Raw genomic sequence first — 27,978 nt, 5'->3', positions numbered from 1 at the left:
CGGTCAATATGTTTTACATTTAATAAAATATACCAATTAAAATTATAACAATCATATATATAAACATCTTTTGTTTTTGTGTTTTTCTTTCTAAATAAAAAAAAAACAAACAGACATTTGAAACAGTGTACACATCATCATTGCCTCTGCCACTCTCTCCCTGTGATAAAGTCTCTGATCGCTAACTCTAGATCAGCCAAACCTCAGTAAATCCACTACGAAGGCTCCAGATGACTCCCACAGAGCCTGGTCTGAGTGCAGTGCACCTTCAGCAGGCATGGACCAGTGAGGAAGGCCCCAGGTTGAAAAGAGAAAGAGCGGAATGCAGTGGAAGGCCGTGGGGCTTTGGAGGGCCACGTCAGAGGTCTGGGTCTACTGAGAGCACTGTTCCACCTGCTCAGCTCCATCTCCTGCTTCCCTACAGATGCTCTCTCCTTTCAACACCCAAACCTCGTTGGTCCAGAGAACCCCTCCCGCCCCCTAGCCTGGCCTCATCGGACCGCCTTGTGCTTTCCCCCACAGCAGCCACACCTCTCCCCACACCGCAGGCAGGCGCGCAAAGGCAGGTAGCAGCACATGCAGGGCACGAAGAGCGACAGGGCCAGGAGGGCCAACCAGCGGGCACAGCAAAGGGGGTGCGGGTGGCCCCCCAATGAGTCATCACATGAGCAAGGCTCCCAGAACTCTCCCTCAGAGTCCGACATGCAGTGGTAGAGCAGACTCTCTGCACACCACACACAGGTCCACTGGCGCAGGCAGTGCAGGGCCGGGTCTGGGGCATCTCTGCAGCGGCCCCGCCCATTCTCCGAAGCGCTGAAAACAGAGCGGCAGTACACACAGCGAGATGAGCATGACGATGAAGCCTGAGGACAGGGGCTGTCGTCGTCGGGGGAGATTACCCCCTGGTCGCTGCTGCTGGCCCCTCCTCCTCTCTTACGAGTCCGCGACCGGGGCGTGGCCAGTGAGGTGTGGATGCAGCAGGGAGAGGGCGAGCTTTTGCCCGTCTCCTGGGGTGAGCCGGCTCCTGAGGACACGCCTGACACAGCGTTGGGCATTGACATACAGGTGGGCGACGACGAGGACAGACGCTGGGAAGCTTTACTGTCCAGGCTCACTGTCACGTCACAGCCTGCCGTCCCCACTCCTGCCAGCTCCTTCTCGAAGCGAACCACGCACAGCTCTGACTTGTCCTGCATACTCCCTCCACTACCAACAACCACACCCCCGGTCAGCCCCCCGACCATAGTCCTGGTGGCCCCTGCCCGTCGGTAGTCCTCATAACCTCGAGAACCCCACAGGTCTTTGCAAGGGTCCACACTACGGAGGTCTCCCTCCTCCAGCAGAGAAATAGTGGGTGAGAGGGGGGACAGAGGAGATGAGGCCGGGGGACCCACCGGAGGAGTAGGTGGAGCAGGAGGTGGGGGCGGGGGCGCTGGGGGATTCAACACAGCCGTCATTTGTGAAAGCTGGTGCTGTCCTGGCCTGGTGTGGATCTGTGGAGAGGGTATAGGATTACAGAGTGAGTCAGGAACAGTGTGTACTGTGGCAGCAGCTACAGAAGACTGCTGATCACTTGTGCATCTATTTGAGATCTCAAATAGACACACAAGTGATCAAGTTTGATAAGATTTCATTCTATAGGACGTCAATGGTCCATTTTTGTTTTACTTCTTTTTGATGTGGAATAAATGTCTTTGGTGTGGACTTGAGGGTGGAGACAAGGAAAAATAATCAACCAGTCCACCTTCCATGTCTTGTCATTGCTCTAATGTCTACAAATAAATGTAAAATGGCACTAATCTTGCTGGAAACAACCTGCTAGACCCACAGCAGGCTCCCAGACCCCTTTTTAAGAACTATTCTTTTACAGTAATTGTCATTAGAGGTCACAAGTGTGAACAGATCACAGACAGAGAAATAAACTGAACATTAAATCAATAATTTCTTATTATCACAACTTAGTACAGAAGTTGCTGTGCTACCTGAGCAGGTGTCTGAGTGGTGACAGCATGGCTGGCTCCAAAACTAAACTCTTCCGGCCGCACAAAGCAGGTAGACGACGACTCGCTCGTCACTATGGTGATGGGTTTAGGAAGCATCTCCTTTCTGCTGTTGGATGACGACTCACTTCCTGTATGGGACTAGCAGAGGCCTCATGTCATCCCACAAGTCAAAAACATCGATAACTGCGTTTGGGCCCAGTGTCGACATAAATGGCCCTTTTTAACTTCACCAAGGAGCTAATGTTTGGATCTGTATCTGTTTGTTTGTTGGTTGGTTTGTCAGCAGGATTACAAAAAAACAAAACTGCTGAACAGATTTCTACGAAACTTTGATGGAGGATGGGTCTCGGCCCAAAATAGTCCCCATTAACTTTTGCTGCGGATCCAGATAAAGGGATGGATCCAGGATTTTTCTCTCAATCTCTTTAACATTGTGAGATAGGGCTTTTTTGACATCTTTGTTAATTTCTCATGGGATAAAGCATGAATCTTGATTTAAAAAAACAAAAAAACAAGGGTATTTAGGGTACTAGTAACTATGAGTGAGTACAATTTGATGTGGATCCCAGATCTGGTGAACTGCAATTATGGTTAAGGAGTTAGGCATGGTTCAAAATTTAGAGTGATACAGGGCTATCAAGTTTAATATTAGATTAGGTTTGACTGAAGGACTGGAGGCGTCCCTTTATCCAGAACCGCACCAAAAGTAAATGGGGAATATTCTGGGCCGAGATCCATCCTCCATTCAAGTTTCGTGGAAATCTGTCGTCTCGTTTTTGTCTAAGCCTGCTGACAAACCAACCAACCAACCAACAAATGGACATGAGTGAAGACATAACCTCCTCGGCGGATGTAAAGACAAACTGATCAGATACTCACAGCTTGTCCGTCATCCTCGGTGTCAGCCTCTTCTGGGGTGGAGGACGAAGGCGAGTCAGAACCTTGATCACATGAAAAGAGAGGATTTAGGCGTTGCTGGATAGCACAGCTAATGATTTTTATATGTGACTCATGTATCTCTACCTCTGTCGAGCTTGTCTAAGACAGCCTGCAGCCCTTTCTCAAAGGAGATGGCATCGGCAGGACTCTGGAACGTAAGGCCAAACTTTCGATCCTCTACCCGCCAGTGATGGAAGATGGGGTTCACCTTGTTGTACACTAACCCCCTTTGCACTGCACACTCCAACACCGGCTAAAGACACAAGCAGCAGTCCCACCAAACATAAGAAGTTAGTTCACCAGCCAAGATGCATCCCCCCTCTGCACATCATGCCCTCACATTAAAGTGAATCTACAGTCTTTAGGTGGTGTTGAGGAGCAACGTGGCACCCAAAGACAGCCATAACACACGCACACACTCACTGCTCGATCTCGCAGCCGTTCTCCACGTATGATGTACTCTCTCCGCCCCCTGCCGTCATGACTCCTCCCTTTACATATGACCACATGACTGAGGCCGCCACCTCCAAGGGGCACCCAACCGCCACTGGAGTCATCACGTGTCATCACCACCGCACGAACACGCACACTGTCAGGGGGGAAGCCAAGAGAGTGAGCAGAGGCCCAGGCTGATTAAAACAACGCAATGATACACACAGTGACACAAAAAATTACGCGCAATATTTACGCGCTGATACGCACGAGATGAACTTTCATAATGGAAAAAAATGCAGGACAGGTTTTAGCTGTGCATGATGAAATTCACACAAAGCAGACAGAACTGACAGGTGAAGACACATCAAGGCAGTTTTTTTTTTAATTAGCATGTGATGACGGTAAACAAATGTGAAAAACACAGAAATATCTGGAGAGGTCTTTGAACATTTCAGCTGCTGGGAGCACATGAGAATGGGGATGGTTCAGCGTGCGACTGACTGTAGGCTGTATGAATAAAGCAGCCATGGAAGCGAATGGATAGAAAGAAAGCCAGCGCTGAGAGAAATGGCTAAATGGGAGGAGGGAGGACGGAAGAATGAGTGTTTCCCAGATAGATGTATCAATGAACGCACCCATTCGCCATCAGAGGCCCCGGTTTTCTTGCAAAAAAAGAAGCTCTGCCCTCGCCAGTCGACTGAATAATTCAGCACCGCAGCTCGACATGTGCATGAAACGCATGCACGGCCGCGTCTTTTTTTTTGTGTGCCTTTTTTCACATCACACTGAATTTTAATTGTTGCAATTATTTTTCCCAGACGCTCCTTTTCTCAATTCCGCCCCTGCTGCACGCACTCATTAACACACCCCGATAATATGTTATATCTTTTTTTTATGAATGGGCCGGAGCGAGGCTGGCTTCGACATCGCTCTGCGCGTTAGCTGTATATATTTCGCCGGAAATTTTATTAGGGCCTAAATACAATGCGATCGCGTGTGAAAAAAAGGGGGAAGGAAAAAGGGAACGAGTGGGTGAGAGGATGGAGAGGAAACGAGAGATGGGGGGAGGGGGCCGATTAGAAAAGGGAAGGAGGAGAGGAGGGGTGAGGATGAGGGAGAGCGAGCGAGAGAGAGGAAAAAAAAAACACATTTCATTCATAAAGTTTGGCTTTAAAAAATCATAATGAAACCCCGAGACACGTTGATAAAAATCACAACGCCTCCATCCCTCCCTCGTTTTACTGTAGCCATGTCTTGAATGACGCGATGCTGGCCCCAAACTCGCCATATTTCGCCTTTTTTCCCCCCATACATTTTACACATTGATTTCGTGACTGTTTTTACCAATCGCTAACCACGCATTTAGTTCGGAATTGTTACATAGCTTCTGTTGTTTTGCTTAATATGTTTTCAGGATTATTATTATTATTATTATTTTCAATCCTGTGCGTGTAGATGTGTGTGCCAGTCGTCTAAAAGCACAGGTCCACATGTAAGGTGGCTTAACATGTATCACATATTGGCGTGGATATATCGGAAATGGGGTGTATGCTGTTGATTCAAGACTACGTAATGGTGTTTTTATTCTCGGCAGCCAGCTAAATTGTAGAGCACCGATTGTGATAATAGTGCATGATGCTGGGTTGGTGTAACACTGATGGCGGTGGCGTTTCTTTCTATCCGTTTTTTTGCTCGGATGGCTGAATATATATGTGCAATGTTAAAAATGAAAATGTAAGGACTTACTCGCCCTCCATGGCTCGGTGTTGCCCGCCGCTTGCAGCAGCCCACCCCAGGGTCTCCTCTCTCTCTCTCTTTTTATCCTCCTTTCAGGAAACACTCACAGACTCGCTCATATTCTCTCTCTATCTGCTCTCATTTTCCTAATCTTTCTCTCTCTTCCTCTCTCTCTTGCTCTCGCTCTCTCTCTCCACCTTGATGTCGTTTCGGTGTATCAGGATAGGCTTGAGGTTGCAGCAGCCATTTTCCGCTGGCAGCATCCTCCCTCTCTCTCCCTCCCTTCCTCCCTCCCTCCCTCCCTCCTTCTCTCTCTCTCTCTCGCTCCAAATCACTCCCTCGCTTATTCCCTTTCTCACTCTACCTGCCCTGTGCCAACACATCCGCACTAATCATTGACAGCATTGTGGCTTTAGGTGGGCTATAGGGTTTGTCAGTGTTACCATGCTGTTTTAAATTATCGAAATTGAGCACTGAGTTGCTGATGCACGCAGTGACGTGAGTGCTAAATGAAAAGCTGGGTAAACCATCAATGACCTCCGGTTGATCCCCTGATTATCACGGGGCAAACACACCATACAGGTAAAATATTGCTTCTTAGCATTTGTTTTTAAATTGCACAAGCACAAGACGGGTTTAGTGTTGTGATCCTATTTCATTCTTGACTTATTTTGTAGTATCACGAGCAGGAAACGAACACAATCTGTTCCAGTGGGAACTACAGGATCCCAGTGTTGACAAGGTTTCAGCACCATGGACAGCAACACGTCCAAAAACCACAGCGCCGACTTAAGAAACGCGTGTGATTTGGGGTTTTCTCTATGGAGGACTATTTCCGCCAGTTAAAGAGAAAAACATGAGGAAAACGTAGCTTTGATTAAAAAAAAATAATAATAAAAAAATAAAAAAAATCATCATGAATAATTATGGGATTGATGACATAAAAAAAATAATATTGATGGGTTTTTAAAAATCGTAATTGAGATAAAAAGTCATATTTATGACATAAAAAGTCAAATTTATTAGATAAAAAAAAAATCGAAATTTGGGGATTAAAAGGTCAAAATAATTCAGACTTTTTATTTCATAATTGTGACTTCTTTTTTCATAGTTCAGACTTTTTATCTCATAGCTTATTGCGACGCATTATCTCATAATGGCAACTTATTATGAGATCATGCGTCGCAATTAGCTGTGAGATAAAAAGTATTTATATATATATATATATATATCCCTCAGATGTATTGGATATATGAGAACTAGCAGTCCACGCCGCCCTCACCTGGCTCGTTGGTCTAGGGGTATGATTCTCGCTTAGGGTGCGAGAGGTCCCGGGTTCAAATCCCGGACGAGCCCTGTTTTGATGAAGAGTCCCAGTCCATTCATATAATGTTACTGTCTCCCCTTCCGTCCATTTACACAGTTTGCTCCTGAACGAGACTGAATTATTTGTCGTTACATACCAGGAAAACACGACATCCAGGTCCAGGTGCTGCTTCGGGGCTTCCGGCGCTAGAAACCCTGGGAAGGCAACAGATTCAAAGAGAAATGCCCTTGCCTTACCTTGATACACAAAACTGCACACTTTTTCTTAATTCAACCCTTTTGTAAAAGTTAAGTTGTTAAGTTGTGTAGACTAGTCAACCTTTTGTGATTCAATCACACAGGTAAGTCTTGTTTTTAGCACTTAGCCACAGGTTTGAAGACCACCTAGATATCAGAACCAAGGACAGCGCCTACATAACATGATAGCACACGCTTCATGATTGGCTATTGGACGGTTCTGTCACTTTTAAACTCACATTTAAAGTTATAAAATCATGATAAATTATCTATAGTTCTACTATAGCCTCATGATGCCTTTTTGTTTTGTTTTTTTACAAAAGGTTAATTGATGACAACGTAGTGACGCATGGTGAGGTTAGTGATATGCAATATAAGGGATATATTTGGCAATATATTGTCATAGGCCTTTTACTTTTGGGGTCATATGTTGTTAAATATTATCACTATCTTTGGATAAAATCGATCCTAACACAGTAATGCAAGGCACATTTATTTGTAGCCTATATATGTTAACAGTTTATTGTTGGTCCCTCTCCGTGTCAAACGACGAGGTAGGTTAATATGATTGAACAAAACTTTATTTAAAAAGTTGTACCATAATATTAACAAAAACATATTAAATTATTTTAAAAAAAATTTTTAATTCTAGTTAGATGTTGACTCTGCCTCCTGACAAGGCCACCATTAATTAATTACACCATACGTGTATAATTATTAATTAATTTAGCTCCCGCGTCCATTTCACGAGCTAACAGTTAGAACTAACGGTCGATGTTAGCTAACTTTATCTGCCTTTAAAGTACCGCGAAGTAAATCAACTTACCTTTGATTAACCTTTGATTAACCTTTGATTAACCTTTCGTAACTCCAAGTTGTTTCCTATTTTTCTACAGAATATAACAAAAAAGACCGAGCAAAACAGATGTGTAACGTAACTCTGTAGTGGTGACGTTTAAGACGTGCGACCGCAACGTATTCTGTTTATAGCATTAGCATAACATTAGCTTTTTTACTTCTAGAGATTTAAGTTATGCTTCAAACATAACAAAAAAAACTGGTGTTCATCTTTGAAGATCTTGGTGAACAAAACGTGTAAGTATCATAAACTTGTGTGTTGTCATAGATCTTATTTCTGGTGATAATCCAAAATCCAATTTAAAAATCCAATAGGCTTTCTGTCGAGGGAACTACTTCCTGGTTAGCCTACAAAAATACGTCATCCCTACACCAACCTATAGTGGTATAAACTAACCTAACTCCTTTTTGCCCTATCTTCCTTCTTCAAACTTTACAATAGTGAAAAGTGTCAATAACTTTTATATTTTCTATGAAACTTGTTTTGGAGTTACATAAATGTCCACTTCAGCAACGGTATAAAAGGTAATTCTGGCATAACTGTTAAATCCTTCTCAAAAAACCAGACAGGTTAAAACAATATCTTTCAGCTAAATAAGAGATGTTAAAAACATCTTTACTAGTTTTTAATAATATATTTCTTGTACATCTTTTTTTTTCTGACTTTAAATACATCTCTCCACTCCAGTGTGAAATTGGCGTGTATTTAGATAAAATCTTAAGATAATTTATCATTCCTCTCTTATTAAACTATTCAAGTTAAAATTGTATCATAACTTAAATGCAACATAAATCAAATCAAGTCAAATCTATTTTATTTATATAGCCCAAAATCACAATCATATTGCCTCAGTGGGTTTTACAATCTGTACAGCGAGCGACATCCGCTGTCCTTTGACCCTCGAGTTGAGTGAGAAAAAACTTGAAATGTACAACATGTAACATAAGGTGGAATCTATATAGGCAGAATATACCCTTTGCATGATGTCCGCTGTGTTGACAGATGTATTTTCATTCACAGGAAAAAATGTACAAGAAAAATTATGTTAAAATCTGGATAAAGGTATTCCTAACAACTTATTTAGTTGAAATATATATATATATATATATATATATATATATATATATATATATATATATATATATATATATATATATATATATATTTTGCTTGTCTGGTTTTCTGAGGTACTTGGTTCATCTCGTATCCCCTCTGCACTTTTGAATTCATAATACCATATCTCAAAATGACAAAGAGACACAAAGATGATAATCAACTGGATCTGTGGACAAAGCTTCAGGGTTCCGCCACCTGGTGATTCGGACATGGTACTTCAACTTAAATTGTTAAAAATGGCTTCCAGGTATCTTTCCACCACTGACAGTGGTGCCCCCCAAACTGGTTAAGTATAGGGCACTATTTATAGACCATTGAAAAAACTATCATAGCATATAATTTGTGGTGTATAAGTTTGTTGTCATTAACTTTAACCATATTTTCCTCTCTAATTAAAAAAAAAAAAAAAACTGTACTATGCTCTGGACAAAATATTATTAGACACTGTTGGAAACAGACAATGCTTATAATTCTGGAAATGTAGCATCCATATCACTAGACTAAAACCAAATTTATTAGAAGAGATTAAAGGTGCTATTTGTATTGGATTGTGTGATCCCTCAATCTTCCCTCCTAACCCCAACCCTGTGTGTGGCTCCAACGGGATGGCTCATTGATGCGTTTTTAATATTTTTTGGACATTAATGGATCTCTGTTGCACAGATGATACACAAACCAAACTTGGTGTCAGATCAGTTCATTGGTGGTTTTGGCCCTTTCATGGGATTTGTTGACAATAAGAAAAAAAAAATAGAACATTACCATACTTATCCTTTAAGTCTGTTGATAATACCACTTTTATTTTATATTTTGCAGGATAAATACAAGAATAAAAACAATGGGTACTTTCACGTCGAAACAGGTGAAAAAAGAGGAAAATGGGACCACAAAAGGAGCAGTGGCTAAAAAGGCAAATAACTTGAACCATGGCGAAGCAAATGATTTAACTGGAAACCTCAATAAAACTGCCAACACTAGTCAAGGACTAGGCCCTGCTCTACCAATTAGTCACCAAATACAACCCAACGATGGCAATGAAGCAGCGCTCACAAGGATTCACCAAGTTCCTGCTGTTGATGCCCCTCAAAACAGAGAACAAAGCATTACCCAGGCTGTGAACATATCGCAGAATGCTGACCCAGTAAAATATAACCCATGTCACTCAGCTGTATTAGTGCCTCAACAACACACATCTCCTGCAAAACCTCAGAAGAAAAAGACCAGTAATCCAAAACCAGTGCTCCAACAGGCTACACCTGCAAGACCTGGACCATGTCATGGTGTGAAAAGAACTGCTGAAGAATCTGATGCTCTGAGGTCATATATTTCACAGCAACTTCAGGGTGTAACCGAAAACGTAAGCCAGCAGCAATTAGGACCTTCGGCAAAAGTGCTGCACAAGGCTCAAAACATTGCCGAGCAAAGCACCACCACAAAACCAGGCATTGTAATGGTACTAGTAAAGATGCCAGGAGATGATGATAAAAGCTCCCAGCTAACAACTGAAGACACTGTCACCACTGTGCAAGAGGGTTCACAGCAGCAAGATTGCACTGCAATGGAAGAAAACACAACTAAGAAACACAATAAGGCATATCATACACCTCAACATAACAAAGTTGACAATGACACCAATGGGAAAACCGCATCTGGCATACAAACAGTCAATGTGAAAGCAGCAGCTGCAGATTCAAGTGTCAAGTTGAAACTCCAGCACAAACCTAATGTTACTATAACTCAACATACCGCTGTTAAGCTTAAGAAAAAAGGTAAACTCAAAGGAATGAAACAAAACGATCCAAATAAGAATACAAGAAACATCACTAAGAAAGAAGATAAGAATGGAAAGAATGGCCAGGCTGAAAAACAAGAGCCAGTCATCCCCCCTGCAGGTCCTCCAGAACACACTGTGGGACGTTGGCACCCATTTACAGTGAACCAGTCCTGTTCCCTCAAGGTGCTCTGTAAACACAACCCAGGGAAAGGTTTGCCACCAAACATCCAAAAGTGGTGAGCTACACTCAAATGTTAAAGTCAGATATGATTTACTGTAAAACCCTTATTCCAAAAAAGTTGGGACACATTTTTTCCCCCAAAAAGTTACAAATTGCTTATCCTTTTGCCATATATTCAACTGAGAACAGTACAAAGACAATATATTTAACGTACCATAGAAATTTTATTAATATTGTAAATATATGCTTAGTCTAAAATCAATTCAAATACGTTGGGACCGGGGCAAAGAAAGATAAGGAAGTTGTGTAACGCTCCAAAAACACCTGTTTGTAACATACCACAGGTAAAGAGGTTTTTTTGGTAACAGGTGATAGTATCAAGATTGGATATGAAAGGGGCATCCTCAAAAGGCTCAGTCATTCACAAGCAAAGATGGAGTGAGGTTCACCACTTTGTGAATCATGTGATTGTACAAAAGATATTACTACATGGGCTCAGGAACACTGGACACTTGTCTGTAAACAATTAGTCTCCAAATCATTGCATAGTTTTTATTTGCACTTTACACAGCATCTCAGATTTTTTGGAATGAGGCTTGTAATTCTCATTAAGTAAAAATGCAACCTGTTTTGTTCTTCCTTGTATTTTCCTTTCATCTGTCTTATGCCACTGGTTAAAAATCAGTCAGTTACACCTTTGCTCATCACTTCCACAGGTCTGAAGAATGCCCAAACTACATGTCTGAGCGTCCTTTGGTCACCCCAAGATTTACAGCTTCTTTTGCTTTGAGAGGGAAGCAGGAGGAGGGGGGAGATTCTCACCAGTGAGAGAAGACATTAAAAATGTGTCTTATGTTAATGATATGCATTTAAAAAATAGTTAATGTTCTGTAAATTACTTTCTTCCATGGAAAGTTAGAGTTGAAGTGTAAAAAAAAGATGATAGCACAGCCATTCAAAAAGTTTATTTTCTGAAGCATTTATTGCAGACAAATATTTGTATTGTAAGATCAACTGGATTACAAACCATCTAGGGAGGAAGAGGCATTACCATTTAGAAAACACTCAAACTTCAATGGCAATTCTCTCTGTTGCTAGGATACAAGGCAAGGGCAATACATTTCTGTGGGCTCTACTAAGGAGAAAATGAACTTTGTGTACAAAAAGGGTTTGCTTGAATTTGGGTATAAATGTCGAGTTGTGTTGATAGTTTTGTGTTGACACTGAAAGGCAAAGTCACAGGGTGGTGACAGTAATTAACTTTCTTATAGCTGTAAAACAGCTGAGACCCAAGGGTAGTATTAGTTGGACTTGATGTTCTTGTTTTTCAATCACCAGCTGGGAATGCCATGAAATTGTAATGTTTGACAAATGACATCTTGTATAAAATAACTAACATTTAAACCCTTGAATGTCTTCAATAAAAAGGTAGATGTGTAGCAACAGCTGAACAGACTGGTCACCGGTGATACTTTTAGTTTTGTTCCCATTCTTTTAAAATGAAAGCAAACCGTCAGTCAGAAAGACCTGCAGACAGATTTAATACAGAAATAATAAATGGTGATTGATTTTTGAGGTATGGGCAACAAATCAACCACTCTGGCAATCAATGTATTCATATTCCTCAGGGAAACCGCCGACTGGATGTATACTGGATCAGCGGCGTGTGTCTGAGTGTGTCTGTACATGGTTGAGTGTGTTCCTGGGGGCGGATTACACAATCATTTCCAGCTGTCGTGCATATTCGATGACCTGTTGTGCCAGCTCCGTAGAGGGGATGGTCACCTCTTCTGTCCGCTGCTGCTGACTGGTGAAAGAGTAATAGCCATCTGGGCTCAAACTCCATCCCCTCTGAAATAAAGTAAGATTGAAGTGAAATGTTATTCCTTGTAGGCAAGAGGGGGTTTGTTTTAATTTTAAAAATGAAACGACAAGATAAACTTGTTGAACAACAGCTGAAGGTTAAACAACAAGTAACCTGCCATTCCAGTCAGTCAGTCTTTTTCACATTTGAAATATTAAATGTAATTTCAGGTTTTGCCAGCACAATAGATATTGTATCTGCTGTTTATATTTCTTGCCAAGACAAATCATGAAGAAACATATCAAATGGTATGTTTTAGGTATGAACCTACAACTTCAAACTTTGGTTTCCAAATGAAAATATACATACCTTCTTGGCATAATCTGTCATCTTTTTGGGGGAACTGAAGAAAAGCACACGGGTGGCTTCACTGAACTGGATCTGCTCATATGCTTTCTCTATGCAACCTGCGATCTCATCACTGCAATTTGAAAAGATAGTAGTTTTAGTTGAAGTTATCTTTCGAAAGACAAATGGTATCATCTGGTCTTCCTAATCAATTAAAATAACTTTTTCCATCAACAGTGTCATTACGTGCGCCTCCACGCACGTTGTGTACACACTCCATTGACCATGTGGATTAATGTATGTGAGAAAAAGTGAACATAAAAGCGCCATACGTAGTGACCGCGATTTGTCCCGTTGCTGTACACTTTAATGATGAAATTCGTGACATTTCCACCTTACGGTTTTGTGGCATTGAAAAGGTTAGTCTGCCACCTAGAGGGGGTGATCTTGACCTGTTTTTAAAGAAACGTGAGGCTTATTGGATCTTCACCTTACAGACCTCGTTTCCCAGGGGTCTAAACAATTGACTACTGCTGAATGTGATGTCATGAGTTGGGGCTGTTCTGTTACTTTTGACAGGCTCTAGTATAGATTCAGTTCTGTAAATTCTGCACTAGGAAAGTCCTATTGTTTTGGGAATTTTATTGTGAAATGTACCCTTTTGAAATATTAGACCATGCTTCCTAGTGGTCTGGATGACTTACATCCTAATGCGACGTCATGAGTTGTTGAGCTGTTCTGTAATCTTTGATGAGATTTACCTGTTTTTCTAGCCAGTTCCCACAGTACATTTCTTCGATAATTTTTTTTCCTCAAATAATCTAATCTAGGCTCTTGAAGACACATTAACCCCTAACCTACTTTTGTATTACATTTTTACTGTTACACTTTATTTTGTGTACATACGCGCATTGATTGATATATGAACTTTACCTGTTATGATGGGGTTTTTTTTTAAAAAAAAAATGGTTTTGAGAAAATGAGAATGTGTTTAAATGTTACAAATTTCTTTTGGTGAACGTGTTGCGCTAACTAGTAAAACAGCATAAACAATCAGTTTTGCTGCTGTGGTTACCTGCAGCTTATCATATGATCTCACAAATATTGAATGGTGTTTAAACAGATGACTATAACTATGCTGGTGTTCTGACATATTGTTTTAATGAACCTATCATGACATATGCCAGTATTTTTCCATAGTCATGGTATTACATAAGCATTTTAAGACCACATGATGCAACTGGGACCTAAAACAAAATACAAATTGATTTCACAGGGAAAACCAACATCCACATTAGTTATTACCACAGAAAGGGCTGTATCAATTGAACACAAGTAGAAATGATAGTAGACATGGCTACCATATTGGTTCTTACCGAATTGTGTCGAGCAGAATATCTATAAAAAAGGTGTAGCTCTCAGCAGGGATGTTGCCTTTGGCAAGAAATACCTTGTTGTAGCTTCCCTCCATCAAGTACTGAAAAGCCCATGAGAGAATAGAAAACATTAAGATGATATTTACATATAAGTTACTATTGACACTGTGTTAATCTTATATGTAAATAGAGAATATCACTGAGCCCTGCATTCATCTTGGGGGTACATTTTAATAAGTTGTGTCAATTAGTTTGTAATATCTACCTTTTAATTAATAACTTCAGACTACAAATTAGAAATTGGACCAACAGATCAAAATTTTGCCCATGATACACTTTTGCCCAAGGCACTGTAGAACATCAATATAATATTAACCCTAAATGTATTCTTTGTCAAGGGTTAAACTGCAGCACCTGCTCTAATGACACTGGGTGTCTGATGTAGACGTTGGTCTGAATATCTCGTGCACTCAGCCTCTCAAGTTCTGTGTGAAACTCAGACACGCGGTTCTGTGAGAGCAGGAAGAGCAGGTTCAGTCCAAGTAACTGGTGCATGTAGGCAGCTTCTGGCAGTTCATCCCTTAATGACAAAAAAGGTCAAGAAAGAGCTATGTTAGAGACTTCGTGTGAGTAATATTTAGCAAAATCTTAGTACACATGAAAGACGAAGAAGGTGACATTACTTGTAATCGAAGTAGTAGCATTTAAGCTGGGCCATGTATCTCTCAAAGGATGGGATGTCCTTCTTGAGGATACTCCACAGGGCTCCAATTTCAAGGACATCGCCTGAAACACAGAGACAACACATCTATCTTAATTAGGGATATGTTTGATAACTTTGTCAAAGTCCACGAATAACATGAATGTCGTCCGTCAGCTTGACTTGCCACCAATACTCACGAGCTAAAATGAGCTGCTGCTTGGTGAGCGCGGACCCGCTGGTAGGTAAGAAGTTCAGCTCCAGTAACGACACCTGTAAGAGAAATGTTTGTTGTCATTATCTATAAAATTCATTCATAAAATCAAACCTAACCTGTCGCTTGTGTTCACCCACTTCTTAGTCATAATATAAGATGATGCCATTAATCTTTCATAACAGCTAAAATACCCTTTCCGGTGACAGTTTTTTAGAAAACAAAACATAATCTAAACGATATAATTACAACAGAACACATATAACTTAATAATGAGCAATAGCTAATGTTAGAGAAACAGAGGAACACATTGTGGTCTTAATTGACTGGCGTCCAAATGTTTGTTTTGGATGTCAGTTTCGGGTTAAAACTACTTTGACAATGAATTAGCAAACAGTAACGTTACGTTAACATTAGCAACACTGACTGTCGTTACTCCTAAAATGGTTTAATTAACTTTTCTGCCAAACAACACCATGCAATTGAGACAGATCAACCTAAAGTCATCACCCAAAAAATGAAAACAATTGTACGTGTCTCAAGTTCGCCCATCAGAAAACTCTACACACAACGTTAGCCTGGTTAGCCTAAGTTAGCACGCTTAGCTACATTTGCTAACAGCGCTAACGCCTCTATACAGGCTTGTGTTCCTGGTTCTGCTCATAAAACCAAAAAAAACAGACAAATAAAACGTGCGCCTCTACCTTAAGTTTGCTCAGTATTTCTCCACATTTGCTCAGGTTTGGGTTTTTCTTGTTCCACTCCGTTTTAAGCGTCTCATACAGCCCCGCAGTCTCTTTCAACGCCATGGTGATTCTGCAAAATGTACGACACCGGCCAACGTAATACGTTAAATGACGTAGGTGTCGTGAAGCCGTTGCCATAGGCTGTTTTCCCCTGAAACCGACGGAGGATCAAGATGGCGGCGTTCAGTGCTGAGCGGTGGCTGGATGGCTTACCAAACCATGGCATTTTCAGGAAAATACGAGAGAATTTGGATTTGGAGCCCAGCTCAAATGAAAGGGGGGTCGCTAAGAACCTCACCTTTTGTCTCGGGGTGGACTTTTTCGTGTGGGACGACGCGGACCGCGTGTTCTACACGGCCAATTTGCGGCAGCTAAACTCGGATGAGAGTCACAGTAGCGGGAACTATCAAACGCTGCTGTGCATTAACCCGCCTCTCTTCGAAGTGTGCCAGGTGTTGCTGAGTCCAACGCAGCACCACGTCGCCCTCGTCGGGCAGCGGGGCGTCTCGGTGCTGGAGCTTCCTCAGCGGTGGGGCAAGAGGTCCGAGTTCGAGGGCGGAAGGAGCGAAATCAACTGCAAGACGATCCCGGTGGCGGAGCGCTTCTTCACGAGCTCCCCGTCGGTGAATCTGCGGCAGGCGGCTTGGTACCCCAGCGAGACCGACGAGCCCCACCTGGTGCTGCTCACGTCCGACAACACCATTAGGTTTTACAGCTTGAAGTCGCCCCAGAACCCGGCCAGAGTCCTGCCGGTGTCGCAGTCGGAGGATGACAGCAGCGTCAATCCTCCGGCCCGCTCCTACGCAGCGTCTCTTGGTGAGATAGCAGTGGCGTTTGACTTCGGGCCGATTTCGTCCCCCCCTCGGCAGCTGGCAGGACGGATCAAAGAACAGCTGGTCTATCCTCTGTACGTCCTCTACGAAAATGGGGAGACCTACCTGAGCTACACGAGCCTGTCAAACGGCGTGACTTTAAGTAAACCCGCCGGACCCCTCCCGATGTATCCCGCAGCAGAAGACAACTATGGCTATGATGCTTGTGCCATTCTCTGCCTGCCATGTGTGCCTAGTATCCTGGTCATCGCCACAGAGACTGGCACCCTGTACCACTGTGTGGTGTTGGAGTCTGAAGAAGAGGATGAGGCAGGGGCAGTGGAAAAGTGGATCCGAGGTACTGAAGCAGTGCCGGCTCTCTATGTATTTGAGTGCGTTGAGCTGGAGCTCACCCTCAAAGTAGCCACAGGAGAGGATGAGGAACCTCAAGAGTTTGATTTCACCTGCCCAATCAGACTGCACAGGGACCCTCTGTGCCAGCACCGGTATCACTGCACCCATGAAGCAGGAGTGCACAGTGTGGGGCTAATCTGGGTCAACAAGCTGCAGAAGTTCCTGCAGTCGGGTGAAGAGGATAAGGACAGTCTCCAGGAGCTGGCTGCTGAGAAGCGATGTATTGTAGAGCACATTCTTTGTACCAGACCTCTCCTAACCAGTCAGTCGGCTCCAGTTCGTGGCTTTTTGATTGTGTCTGACCTTTCCTTGGGTGCCACCATGATCTGCATCACCAACACCTACGAATGCATCCTGTTGCCCCTGCTGAGCTCCATTCGCCCTCCCTCCCCTCCCCTGCTTTGTTCTCATCCAGGTCCCGGCTCTGGTAGCTCCCCTCTACGCGGACTGGCCGAGGACTCCTTCGAGCAGCACATCCGCAACATCCTGGCGCGTAGCTCCACCAATCCTCTTGTACTCAAGGCTGGGGACAAGGACTCATCACCACCTCCTCCAGAGTGTCTGCAGCTCCTCAGCAGAGCCACCCAGGTCTTCAGTGAGGAGTACATTCTCAAGCAGGACATGGCTCGCGAAGAGATGCAGAGGAGGGTAAAACTCCTGACAGGTCAGAAGAACAAGCAGCTGGAAGACATGGCTCTGTGCAAGGAGGAGAGGATGACTCTGAGAGAGGCAGCAGAGAGGTTGGCTGATAAGTACGAAGATGCAAAGTATCGCCAGGAGACCATTATGAACAGGGTTAAAAGAGTACTTGGCAGCCTGCAAAGCCGACTACCCATACTGTCAAACAGTGAAAAGGATATGAAGAAGGAGCTGCAGACCATCAGCGATCAATTGAAACACCTGGATAACTGCATCAAACAGGTGAACATGAAGATGGACTACCAGAAGACACAAGTGGACAAGGACGTGCCTGCAGCCAGGACAACAGTCTCACTCAATGCCCACCAGAAGAAGGTTGTTCAGGATGTCCTCCGAGAACAGGGACAGCAAATTGGTGACATGATGAAACAGATCAAAGACATCAAAAATCATTTCAGTTTCTAAGCACTGCAGTAATCTGTCTCGCAAACGATTGGGGAAAATGCTCTTTTCATTGTAGTGATTAAACCTGCCTTTTTGTGACATTTGATTAGCTGAAAGGACTGATTTAGTCACACATTAATATGCCGTGTGAGGAATGTGTATTTGAATGCAAAGATGTTTTACATACACTGATATAACTTTACCTTTGACGCTACATGTTGTTTTTCTCCTAATAGGGATACAATAGTTTTGCTTTCTTACTGCTAAACATTTTGCATATTTTTTACATCAGTCTTTGTAAATGTGAATGTCTGAGACAGTGTTTTTGTTTGAGCAGAATATGGTATGAAGTGGCAGGTAAATGGGAAATATTTTTGAGAAAATATTAAGCATTTATATTTTCAACATGCTCATTGTTTGGATTAATAATAAAATTTACAATTCTCTGTAACTGACTTTACTCGTTTGTAACATAATATAGGGCTGCAGCTGAAGATTGTTTTCATTGTAGGTTAATCTGTTTGGTTTATAAAATTTTTCTTTTTTATTTATTTTTTTAACTTAAGGTATTACTCATCGATAATCAGAATAGTTTATGATCAATATAAGATATTTGATAAGATATTTGATCAATAATGCAAATACAAGTGAATTAAAAACAGACTGACTTAAATATAGGCCTAATCATACTCAAATAAAAACATATATTCAAGAATATTAATCATAGTAACCAAAAACAAAGCAGAGAAAGGGATGTGTATAGTCTATCGTAATACAATACTCGTGTCCATATGTAAATTTAAAGTTTTTGCTCGCTTACATTAATTACTCTGTCAACACCGACAATGAAGAAATCCCTTCTCTAATGCAACTCCAAAAGAGAAATTAAAAATTCACAGTGCTTGTTACGTCCAGCTGTGTATTATAAATGCATTCCCAGCTGAAATAGGACTGGGCCATATAATGATAATACTTGTGGATACTTTATGTGACATAAATATTGTCTTTACCTTGTTTTAAAGGCTGCATTACAGTAAAATGATGTAATTTTCTGAACTTACCAGACTGTTGAAGCTGATCTAATACTTGCCTTTACCCACTTAATCATTACATCCACATAACTGATAATTATTTATCAAAATCTCTACATTTTGTGGTAGAATCAATAGTCATCCCTACAGCATTGTTGCTATGTTGATTTCAAGATATTTGATTGAAAATATTGTAATATTTGATTTTGTCTATCGCCCCAGCCCTAAGCTGAACAACTTTGACGCTTCAGCAGTCTAAGTTAGCCACCTTATTTGACTGACTGCCTGCTAAAGCCTCTTATTTGTTATGGCTGAACATTAAAATGTTGTTTTGCACAAAAGGTCGACCTTAGAATTGAACTCCATCGTGAGTCACTTCAGGGCCAGTATGTACAGGAGGGAAAATTAAAGCAACCTGTAACTTTTTCAATGCATGCCTCCCATCTGCCATCTACAGTTGGACACTGTTGTGTACAATTTCAGTGTGTGGTTGCCAGGAAGCCTGTCTCCACCAGATGTCACCCCTCTCCAGAGTTGATGACCTCAGTTTTTCTTCCACGGCAGGTTTTGCTAGTGAGGAATTCCCCACGTAAACACTGAGTGACGTATACGGAGACCCCAGTTTCACTGAGTAAGCTTCATTGTTGGGGATGTCTGATGTTAGTGGGGATCTTCTACTGTAGCTTGGGGTCTTTACCTCATTGCTGTGGCAGCACTGTAGCTTCACAAATGTTTGAGATGGTTTATGACTCAGTGGAGCCTAATTATGTAACAGGCAGGCATTGTTCAAACTGCTATGGGGATTTTTTACTCTACCCTCTTAAATGACAGTGCTAGAAGAAGACAGCTGAAGATAATTCCTTGTCAGGAAACTAAGAAGATTTCAGCTGTCCCTAGTGAATTTTGTCACTTCACTTGACTTTTTTCACATATGACCTCCCCCTTTCTCTCTCAACAGAAATACACAGGAGAGGGTGTGGTCTGCTGCAGGTCTATCTCAAAAATTCTCCAAATAGGGGGATGTTGTTAAGTTCTTCATAAAGGTACAGTGTCTAGATCCTGTGCATGAGCCTTAGGAAACTTAGCGGACCCTAGGAAAGGAGATATTAATAACTCTTGGGCCAGCCCACTGCATTCTTCATATGTGAGTCACTGTAAGCCAGAGAGCAGGGAGGAAAGGGCTGCATTGCCTCTGTTTCTCATTTGTGTTTCTTTCCATGGAGGAGTGGAATAGGGAGGCGGGAGGGCCACCCCTTCTTCTGCGAACCTTAAAAGCCTTATGTGAGACGCACACGGCTTTACTCAGGACACATATTTGTGCTTATACCGCATAGTTTACACACAGGATAAAGCCAAAAATACTTACAGGCATGCTAGTGAGAGAGTGGATGAAGAATTTAGCAGGGATGAAGGGGAATGGCTGTATCTAAATGTGTGTGTTTGTGTGTGTGTGTGAGAGAGAGAGGGAGGGCTTCAGATGGTGGGAATCAGGGGAGAGAGACTCGGAAAATGGTGGTATGGGGACTTGGCAGGGGAGAGTGTGACTCACTGTTTATCTGGTCTGTCACTGGGAGACCAAGTGAGCTTGATAGAAAAGAAAATCTTGTTAAAAGAGTGCCTAATTAAATGCTCTCAACTTTTAGATCATGTGCTTTATGTTAAATTGGCAACATTTTTAATCTCTCAAAGTTTACTAACTCCTTTGAGCTTTGTCTAAATCTTTACTTACAAAAGGGTGACTAAAGAGAGGAGTCACAGTCAGGAGATTTTATTTGGTTATATCAATAGTTTACATACAGTTGGTGGAGCTGTGTACAGTAGTCAGTAATATATCAATCATTCAGTCTAGTTGAAAAGTTCATCCCAGCATCATGTTCTTTTATAAGACTGAGGTCTTGCTCCTGCACATACAAAACAACAGCAACAGTAACAAAAATAATGTATAAAGTGTATGCACAGTTGTGTCATGTAAAGCCTTGAAGTGAAATGCATTCAGGTTATTAGAGCTGTGCTGCCAGTTTGAGTTTAAAATGCAATAAACAAATAATTTGAGCAATATAAGTCTGTAAATAAAAGTGTAGATGAAACCCTCATTGTACTGACTAGACTTGAAATTTATCACCTAGATAATACTGTGCCACTCGATCTAGTCACTGAAGGAATGTTGAAATTAAAGAATTTAATACAGATACATTTTGCTCTGTATTCGGTGAAATAAATGCTGAATACTGCTTGCCCGTCTTTTTTTTAATTCTGCTCAGCAAACACAGGTAGATATATTTTTGAAGCTTGTCATAGAAAGCTAAATTTGAGGAGCCAAAGGGAAGAAGCAACCAGACCCGTGTGACTTTTTAATACACAATCTTTAGCAGTAAGCCTTATAGTCTAAACGATTGACTTTAATACAGTATATTCAATTGTGCAGGATTAAAATCAACAACACGTTGACAGGGGTCTGGAGGAAAACAAGAGCAAATACAAACAGTAGCATAGGTGTGACAGCCAACAGAGAAGAGTCTCTCTCAGCACCAGGGAGTCTACGCATCAGAGCCCTTCTGCCTGCGTTTGGAAGGCGGGATCAGACGTGCGGGAAGCTCAGGGGGTAGACCATGGCCCTCCAGCTTGACCTCAATCAAGTGGCTGGCCAGGGCAAACTCTTCATCATCCAGCATGCCATCATGGTCCAGATCCGACAGCTTCCAGATGCGACCCAGCACCGAGTTGGGCAGGCGGGAGCTCACCATCCAGTCCTTCGCCTTTGTGCCACTCAGTTTGCCCTCATTGGGAGCAAGGTTATAGAAGATTTCATCATATTTGGGCTTGTCTTTGGTCACCACCCAATCCTCCTCCTCCTCGCATCCCTCTCCGTTCTCCTCAGCAAAGGGGTCACCCTCATTGAACGGTCCGGCACGTGTCCCAAGGAAGGCTCCACCCTGCACACCTGGTTGATCACCTGCTTCCAGCTCCTCCTGCCGCAGGAGGGGCATCAGCTTGGCAATGTCAGCGGAGAGCAACTCATCCAGGGCTGTCATCAGATTAGGCTTCAAGGTTTTGAACTTGGTGAAATCATGAACCATCAGTTGCTCCTTTAGAAAGGGAATGAGGAAAATGTGTGGGTCAGTATGGAATAGTTCAAGAGCAGTCTTTACATAATTGCCTTCCAGATGTGCGTAGTAGTGAAACAAACATTCTCAGACTAACCTGCATCTTAGTGCAATCTGGGAAGTCTCCAGCAGAAATGTTGAACTGCAGCTGGATCTTAGAGAAAATAACCGGCAGCTGGTAGATCAGATTCTTCTTTTTATTGTCCTTCCTGAAGACAGAAGGCATCTCCTGCTTCAGGTAGCTGATGATGTGGGCATGGACCTGGGATTCATGAGTAGTATAGCAAAGATTTTAAACACATTGCAAACATGATTAAAGTGCAGTAATGTCAACTTGTTAACATGCCAAAAACACTCACCCGAACCAGACGTGCCCTCTTCACCAGGTCATTGAGCTTACGCAAAGCTGCATTGCGAGGAAGATTTTGGATGTCAGCGAACAGATCCTCCTCCTCCAGCTCAAACAGCTTACGGTTGTCTGCAACCATCAGCGGCTCTGACCAGAAGGAGCCAATGTAGACACGCAGAACCTCCGGGGTGTTGAACACTTTCCCCAGGGACCACATGAGTGCACCGTACACTCGCATCAGCTGCTGGGTGCCCACCATGTCTGCCTTGTTGAGCACCACTCGCAGCTTGTCCTCATTGCCTTTCAGGGCACCAATGGCCTCGGAGAACTCGTCTGATATCTCCAGTTTATGGGCATCAAACAGCAGGATGATGCGGTCCACACGCTCAGCAAACCAGCGCAGCACAGCTGGGAAGTCGTAGCCTGATTGGATGGAAAAAGGGATGAATAACTAAGATGTTCATACAACTAAATGAGCAGTATGCACTAAACAAAACAGGGCAGGAGAGGGTAGAAGGTCAACACAGACACAAACCCTTCACACCTCCAGTGATGCAATGTAACTAAGTATATTTACTCAAGTACTGTTCTTAAGTATTTTCAGGTACTTGTACTGAACTTGAGAATTTTCTGCTACTTTATACTTTCACTACATTTTGGAGGCAAATGTACTTTTCACTATGTTTATTTGATAACTTCAGTTATTAGTTACTTTACAGATTGCATGCTGCATCAGAGATTAATATAATTGTAAAAATGCTAAATATCGGATCAAATAATCGGCCAGACCAATAATCGGTCGACCCATAGTATACAGTATATACAAACGTGTAAATATATGTATAATTTACTTTTGCTTGTACTTTTAATACTTAAGAATATTTACTGCCAAAATAATCACTTTTGATACTTAAGAACATTTGATATCAGATACTTTAGGACTTTTACTAAAGTACTACTCGTATGGGTGACTTTCACTTTTACCAAACTAATATTTTGGCACGATATCTTTATTTTTACTCAATTATGACTTTTGGGTACTGCACACCTCAATCCCACAACAGCTGTACACCAGGGCTTCAATTTATGCAAGATAGTCTCACAAAACCAATTTTCATGTTTTTAGTATTTCTTCATCGGTATGAACACAATCATTCGTGATGGTCATTTCATCCAAATTATAAAAAAAACATATTACATATGTTACATACAGTAACGTAGCTTTATCAGATATCCATCTCTGAAAGTTTCTTTCACTGTTGTACTGTTTGTGGTGCTCACAGCACTTTCTGAAGAAATGTCCCCAGATAACCCAAAAACTTCACTGTGAGTTGAGTTTGCACTGCAACTACTTCTTACCAAGAAATAGTTTGGATTATTCACAGAAACTGGAACACTGTAAAGAGATGTCAGTACTGATCATTTAAAATGTAAGTTCTCAGTACTGTGAGCACCACAAACAACATTCCTTTCACCTCTGTTGTATTGGGGTGATTACAGAAATCTCACAGACAGATGTTTCTAAACCTCAGTGATAAAACCAAAATATCTGCAATATATCACCAGTTGTGAGTGAGGACATATGTCTATCATAGTTTGCAGTATGCAGACCATTTCAGTTTTTTAAACTTGTTAGTTGCTCATGCAGATTGATTTGAGTAATAATGGGTTACTTTAAGCGTGGATGAATGGAAAAGTGAAAACTATTGTGAGATGGTGATGTTTGTTATTTCCCCGAGAGTACATTCCTCATGATGTGCTGACAGAGTTTCTGTTTGTACCAGGTCTGTTCCTGATCATGGTTTTATGGCTGCTCAGTCTTCTCAATGATGTTTTTTCTTGCTCTGCTGCCAAGTGTTATTGTGACAGAGCGAATTGGTCCCATGAGTTAGCCAGGCGTGCCAGGGAGATGAGTTTGTGAGGCGACGACGTTCAGGGATGTGTGTCTCTGCAGGCCCCCCTTGCCCTCTCCTTACCTTTGTTACTTCTCTCACCTCGGCTCACTCTCTGCTTAGCACCGGACAGGATTCCCGGTGTGTCAATAATGCTGATACTCTCCAGGACCTGGTTGGGCATCTGGGCGCACTGGAACCTGGTATTTTTATCAGCAGACACGAGTCAGATAAACGATTGATAAGTTCACACGGGTCAGTTGTGTTTGAAGCATTGTTTGCGCAGAAGGAAAAGAATCTAAATCATGTGAAAAATGGTTAACTCTTATCAAAGAAGCCAATGTGATCTAAGAAGCAGATTGGAAACTACCCTCTCCACACCCCCACCCCTCCTGCTGACGGCCATTGTGTGCAAGCAGGCCTCTCATTGCTGTGGGCTTCCTGAAGGAAAATGACCACTACTGCCAGAATCAAACAATAAGGCCCGCTAACGATGTGTGGCTTAGAACAACAACACCACTTCCTGTAGCTTATGAGCTTAACGAGCCCACCGGTCTCCAGAACAGGAAGTCAAAGCAAAAGGAGAGACGCAACTACGTTCGCAAACACACCCTGCAGAGGGAGAGAGGGACTCTGCTGGAAAATTGGCACCAGAAATTTCACATTGGAGCCCCAGGAACAGTGGTACTGTAAGTTCCTATCACGTCGGGACTGCATGTCCATGTTTCCAGCAACTAACAGAACTTTATTGTAAAACATTTGACTTCTTTCTTGGTTTACATCAGTGGAAAAACATACACAGAAATCTGGCAGCCCAGACAGTAAACAGAGTAGAGGAAAGGACTTGAATGTTTTTCTTACAGGTTAAGCCCCACAATGTTTGTGACTTCATTTATTTGTCTTTGCCCCGAGGGGCTGTGGAGCCCTCTGACCTTGACTTTGAACTTGCGTACATTGCAGTTCCTGTCTGAGTACATTAGCTTTCATCACTGTCTCGGGTGATATCGCTCCCTTTCTCCGTTTTTCCACAAATAAGGAAAGTGCCTCCCCTCTCTGAAATTTGGCACAAGGACTTGAAATTCCAGTGAGCTAAAAAACTTTCTGTTATCTCTTCTTCCCTGTATTCCCTCTCTCACATACTCTGTCTATTTCATACTGCATCTGGCTCCCTCAGTGGAATCATTACACAACACTGTGAATAAATACACTCCTCTCACCTGTTCAGGAAGGTGTTTCCAAAAGGATTGAGTTTGCGGAATGGCTTGTTGGGGTCTACAATAAGGGCGTTCCCGGGGATTACTCCCTCCACCTCCCCATGCATGATGGCAGTGAAGCAGTCAGTGGTGGGTTCAGGTCCTATCCTGCTTCCAGGAATATCCTGCTCCAGCAGATACCTGTCAGTCACACATATACTCTGTGATTCTTTCAGTACTAAACTTAGCAATCACACAAATCTAACAGTTTACAAGTGTTTGATGCAGAGCTGTAATGTCTTACTTGATGAAAGTTGTCTTTCCAGTGGAGTATTGTCCCACCACCAACACCATGGGCTTGTTATCAAAGTCTGCATCCTCCAGACTGGGAGAGTGGAAGTCATGGAAACCATAGAACTGCTCCAGAGGCAGCAGCTTCTTACGATACAGGGACTTGAGCCCTTCTGTCACAGTGCGGATCACCTCAGGCGCCTTTTTCACATTTTTTCGCCCCCAACGAGACATTTTGATTGACTAACAGGATGATAGGGAGCTTCTTATTAAAATTAGCGTCTGTTGTTTGGAGCTGTCTTTCCTGTTGCTGAACCTTGGAAAGCCTTCAGGTGTTTCCTGTATTTATGTGAACGCTGCTCACTTGTCCTTGAAGCCTCCTCTGCACACGTCGAGGGAAATGATAGGGCTGATGTTACGTTTGAAGTCTGGATCTTCCCCTTTGAATACAGTCGCCACACTGATAACGTTTACCCCTGAGATATGGACAGAAAAAGAGACAAAATAGAGGTTAATCCAATCTAAGAAAAAGAGATTAATCCAGCTTGCAAAAATGATCTGGTGAACAACCTTGTGTAAGGATGTGGAATCTGAGGAAAGCTTCAGCCCACCAGGAGTCTGCCAGGCACTGTCAGTACAAGCCTGGAAAAAGTTGGTGTTCACGCTGGAAAACTTGCAAACCCTGCCCTGCGTCAGGATTCGCAGGGGCACGGTTAATTTCTCTACAGTGAAATGAGTAAGACATTCCTTTTATCCTCTGCGGTTCCTCTCAGTGGAACATGAAATACGTGCTCAATTGTTCATGTAAGGAAAAGACCTCTTAGAGGATCGTCTATTCATGGAAAAACAAATTTAACCCTTCAGTAACAATCTTTTTTTCTCCAGAAACACTGGATTAGGAAGTTGAGGGTACAAGTCATTAATAGAAGTAGACTGACACAAAGGCATAAAGGTAAGGCACGTGTCAGCAGACGTTAACTCATCTGTGGAGAGCTTCTCTGTTGCAAATCCCATTTAAATGAGGATAAAAAAAAAAAAAAGATCTGCCCCACGGGGAAATAGGCAACACTGTCCTGACATGTCACAAGACCAGTGTGGAAAGAGTTCTTGTCAAAATGGCGAACCCTGGAGATCTACAGCAGAGGCATTAAATGTAATTTGACCGCCGTTACATACAAAAGTACAGTGCCAGCCAGCTGTATGAGTAAAAGTTTCCTTACAGGCTTCCTCTGAGAATCAAAGGTTTGGTTAAGGCTCTGGGATCAATTTCTAAGGCTTAAAGCTGGTGGAAAATGCCTTGTGGGTTTGTGTGCCACAATTGCAACACAGTTTTGGAATTAGAACAAGAAATGTTACAAGCAGGAGCAACAAGTAGGAGAAGTAGGAGAGTCATGCCACAATATCCAAATGATGAAACAGAAAAACAAATGTTCAAAATCAGTTTAGAAAATCCCCATTTCATTAACTCTGGAACTAAGTTGTGATCTTTGCACTCATTAAATACAATCAAGGCTCAGATTCCCTCACTGTATCACAATCTGGCAACATATTTTTGAGTAAAAGTTACAATACAAGCTGATCATTATAGCCACATTTAAAGTTTAAAAAGGAGTATTTACCACGTTCTTATGGAGACTTCTTCAAGCACCTTGAGCTCTCCCTCTCTCCAGTCTTGCCCTCTGGAGCTTGGAAAATATTTTGACTTGAGGAGACAAAAACAGTCAGTCTCTTGGAGGAGCTGCTGCTACATGCATGGGTGTACCTCTGACAGCAAATAGGAACCCTCAGCAGAGCGCCAACGCAGATTACAGAGGATCGTTCTTCTCCAGGGTTTAATGCATTTCAGATGAGCTCCAGACCTGGCATGGATCCTCACTCTGCTTGCTGAACGGGGATAAGGCAAACACTAGTACACACCACACTGAGGCTAACTTTTCTCTCCAGTTGCTTGCTTCTCCCAGTTTAATGCACCTCCTCTTTCAGGGATGCCTGGCAACACTATGGGCAGCACTAA

General features: G+C 42.4%; 4 protein-coding genes and 1 non-coding gene across 7 annotated transcripts; 2 read left to right on the top strand and 3 right to left on the bottom strand.

Moving 5' to 3' along the window:
* Positions 1-7: 7 nt before the first annotated feature.
* spred3 (sprouty related EVH1 domain containing 3) lies at positions 8-5,134 on the bottom strand. The gene is made up of 6 exons (XM_073488916.1): positions 5,124-5,134; positions 3,366-3,531; positions 3,027-3,195; positions 2,883-2,944; positions 1,983-2,141; positions 8-1,493 (listed from the first exon to the last, which is right to left on the bottom strand). Exons 1-6 carry the CDS (start codon positions 5,132-5,134, stop codon positions 492-494), a joined length of 1,569 nt encoding a protein of 522 aa, XP_073345017.1. The 3' UTR covers positions 8-491.
* A 1,264-nt stretch (positions 5,135-6,398) lies between these two features.
* On the top strand, positions 6,399-6,470 carry trnap-agg (transfer RNA proline (anticodon AGG)). The gene has a single exon. It is a non-coding gene; the product is annotated as a tRNA-Pro (tRNA).
* Positions 6,471-11,557: 5,087 nt separating this feature from the next.
* psmd8 (proteasome 26S subunit, non-ATPase 8) lies at positions 11,558-16,110 on the bottom strand. 2 transcript variants are annotated; one of them, XM_073488503.1, is made up of 8 exons: positions 16,094-16,110; positions 15,754-15,865; positions 15,036-15,108; positions 14,819-14,921; positions 14,550-14,715; positions 14,136-14,236; positions 12,781-12,892; positions 12,131-12,458 (listed from the first exon to the last, which is right to left on the bottom strand). In XM_073488503.1, exons 2-8 carry the CDS (start codon positions 15,856-15,858, stop codon positions 12,321-12,323), a joined length of 798 nt encoding a protein of 265 aa, XP_073344604.1. In that variant the 5' UTR covers positions 15,859-15,865; positions 16,094-16,110; the 3' UTR covers positions 12,131-12,320. The 2 variants fall into 2 exon arrangements, with proteins under 2 accessions (XP_073344595.1, XP_073344604.1); XM_073488494.1 differs by lacking the exon at positions 16,094-16,110 and having other exon boundaries at positions 11,558-12,458; positions 15,754-15,981.
* On the top strand, positions 15,969-18,550 carry nup88 (nucleoporin 88). The gene has a single exon (XM_073488481.1). The coding sequence runs from the start codon at positions 15,969-15,971 to the stop codon at positions 18,123-18,125; it is 2,157 nt and encodes a 718-aa protein (XP_073344582.1). The 3' UTR covers positions 18,126-18,550.
* Positions 18,551-20,887: 2,337 nt separating this feature from the next.
* On the bottom strand, positions 20,888-27,967 carry ehd2b (EH-domain containing 2b). Of its 2 annotated transcripts, XM_073492204.1 has the most exons (7): positions 27,584-27,967; positions 25,978-26,440; positions 25,698-25,874; positions 24,583-24,680; positions 22,599-23,011; positions 22,337-22,501; positions 20,888-22,221 (listed from the first exon to the last, which is right to left on the bottom strand). In XM_073492204.1, the coding sequence occupies exons 2-7, from the start codon at positions 26,196-26,198 to the stop codon at positions 21,673-21,675; spliced, it is 1,623 nt and encodes a 540-aa protein (XP_073348305.1). In that variant the 5' UTR covers positions 26,199-26,440; positions 27,584-27,967; the 3' UTR covers positions 20,888-21,672. The 2 variants fall into 2 exon arrangements, with proteins under 2 accessions (XP_073348305.1, XP_073348304.1); XM_073492203.1 differs by lacking the exon at positions 27,584-27,967 and having other exon boundaries at positions 21,582-22,221; positions 24,565-24,680; positions 25,978-26,269.
* Positions 27,968-27,978: the final 11 nt, after the last annotated feature.

Source organism: Pagrus major, chromosome 2, assembly GCF_040436345.1.
Source record: "Pagrus major chromosome 2, Pma_NU_1.0".
Taxonomy (NCBI): Eukaryota; Metazoa; Chordata; class Actinopteri; order Spariformes; family Sparidae; genus Pagrus; species Pagrus major.
Note: the sequence above shows the minus strand (reverse complement) of the source record. Positions and strands in the feature narration are given on the sequence as shown.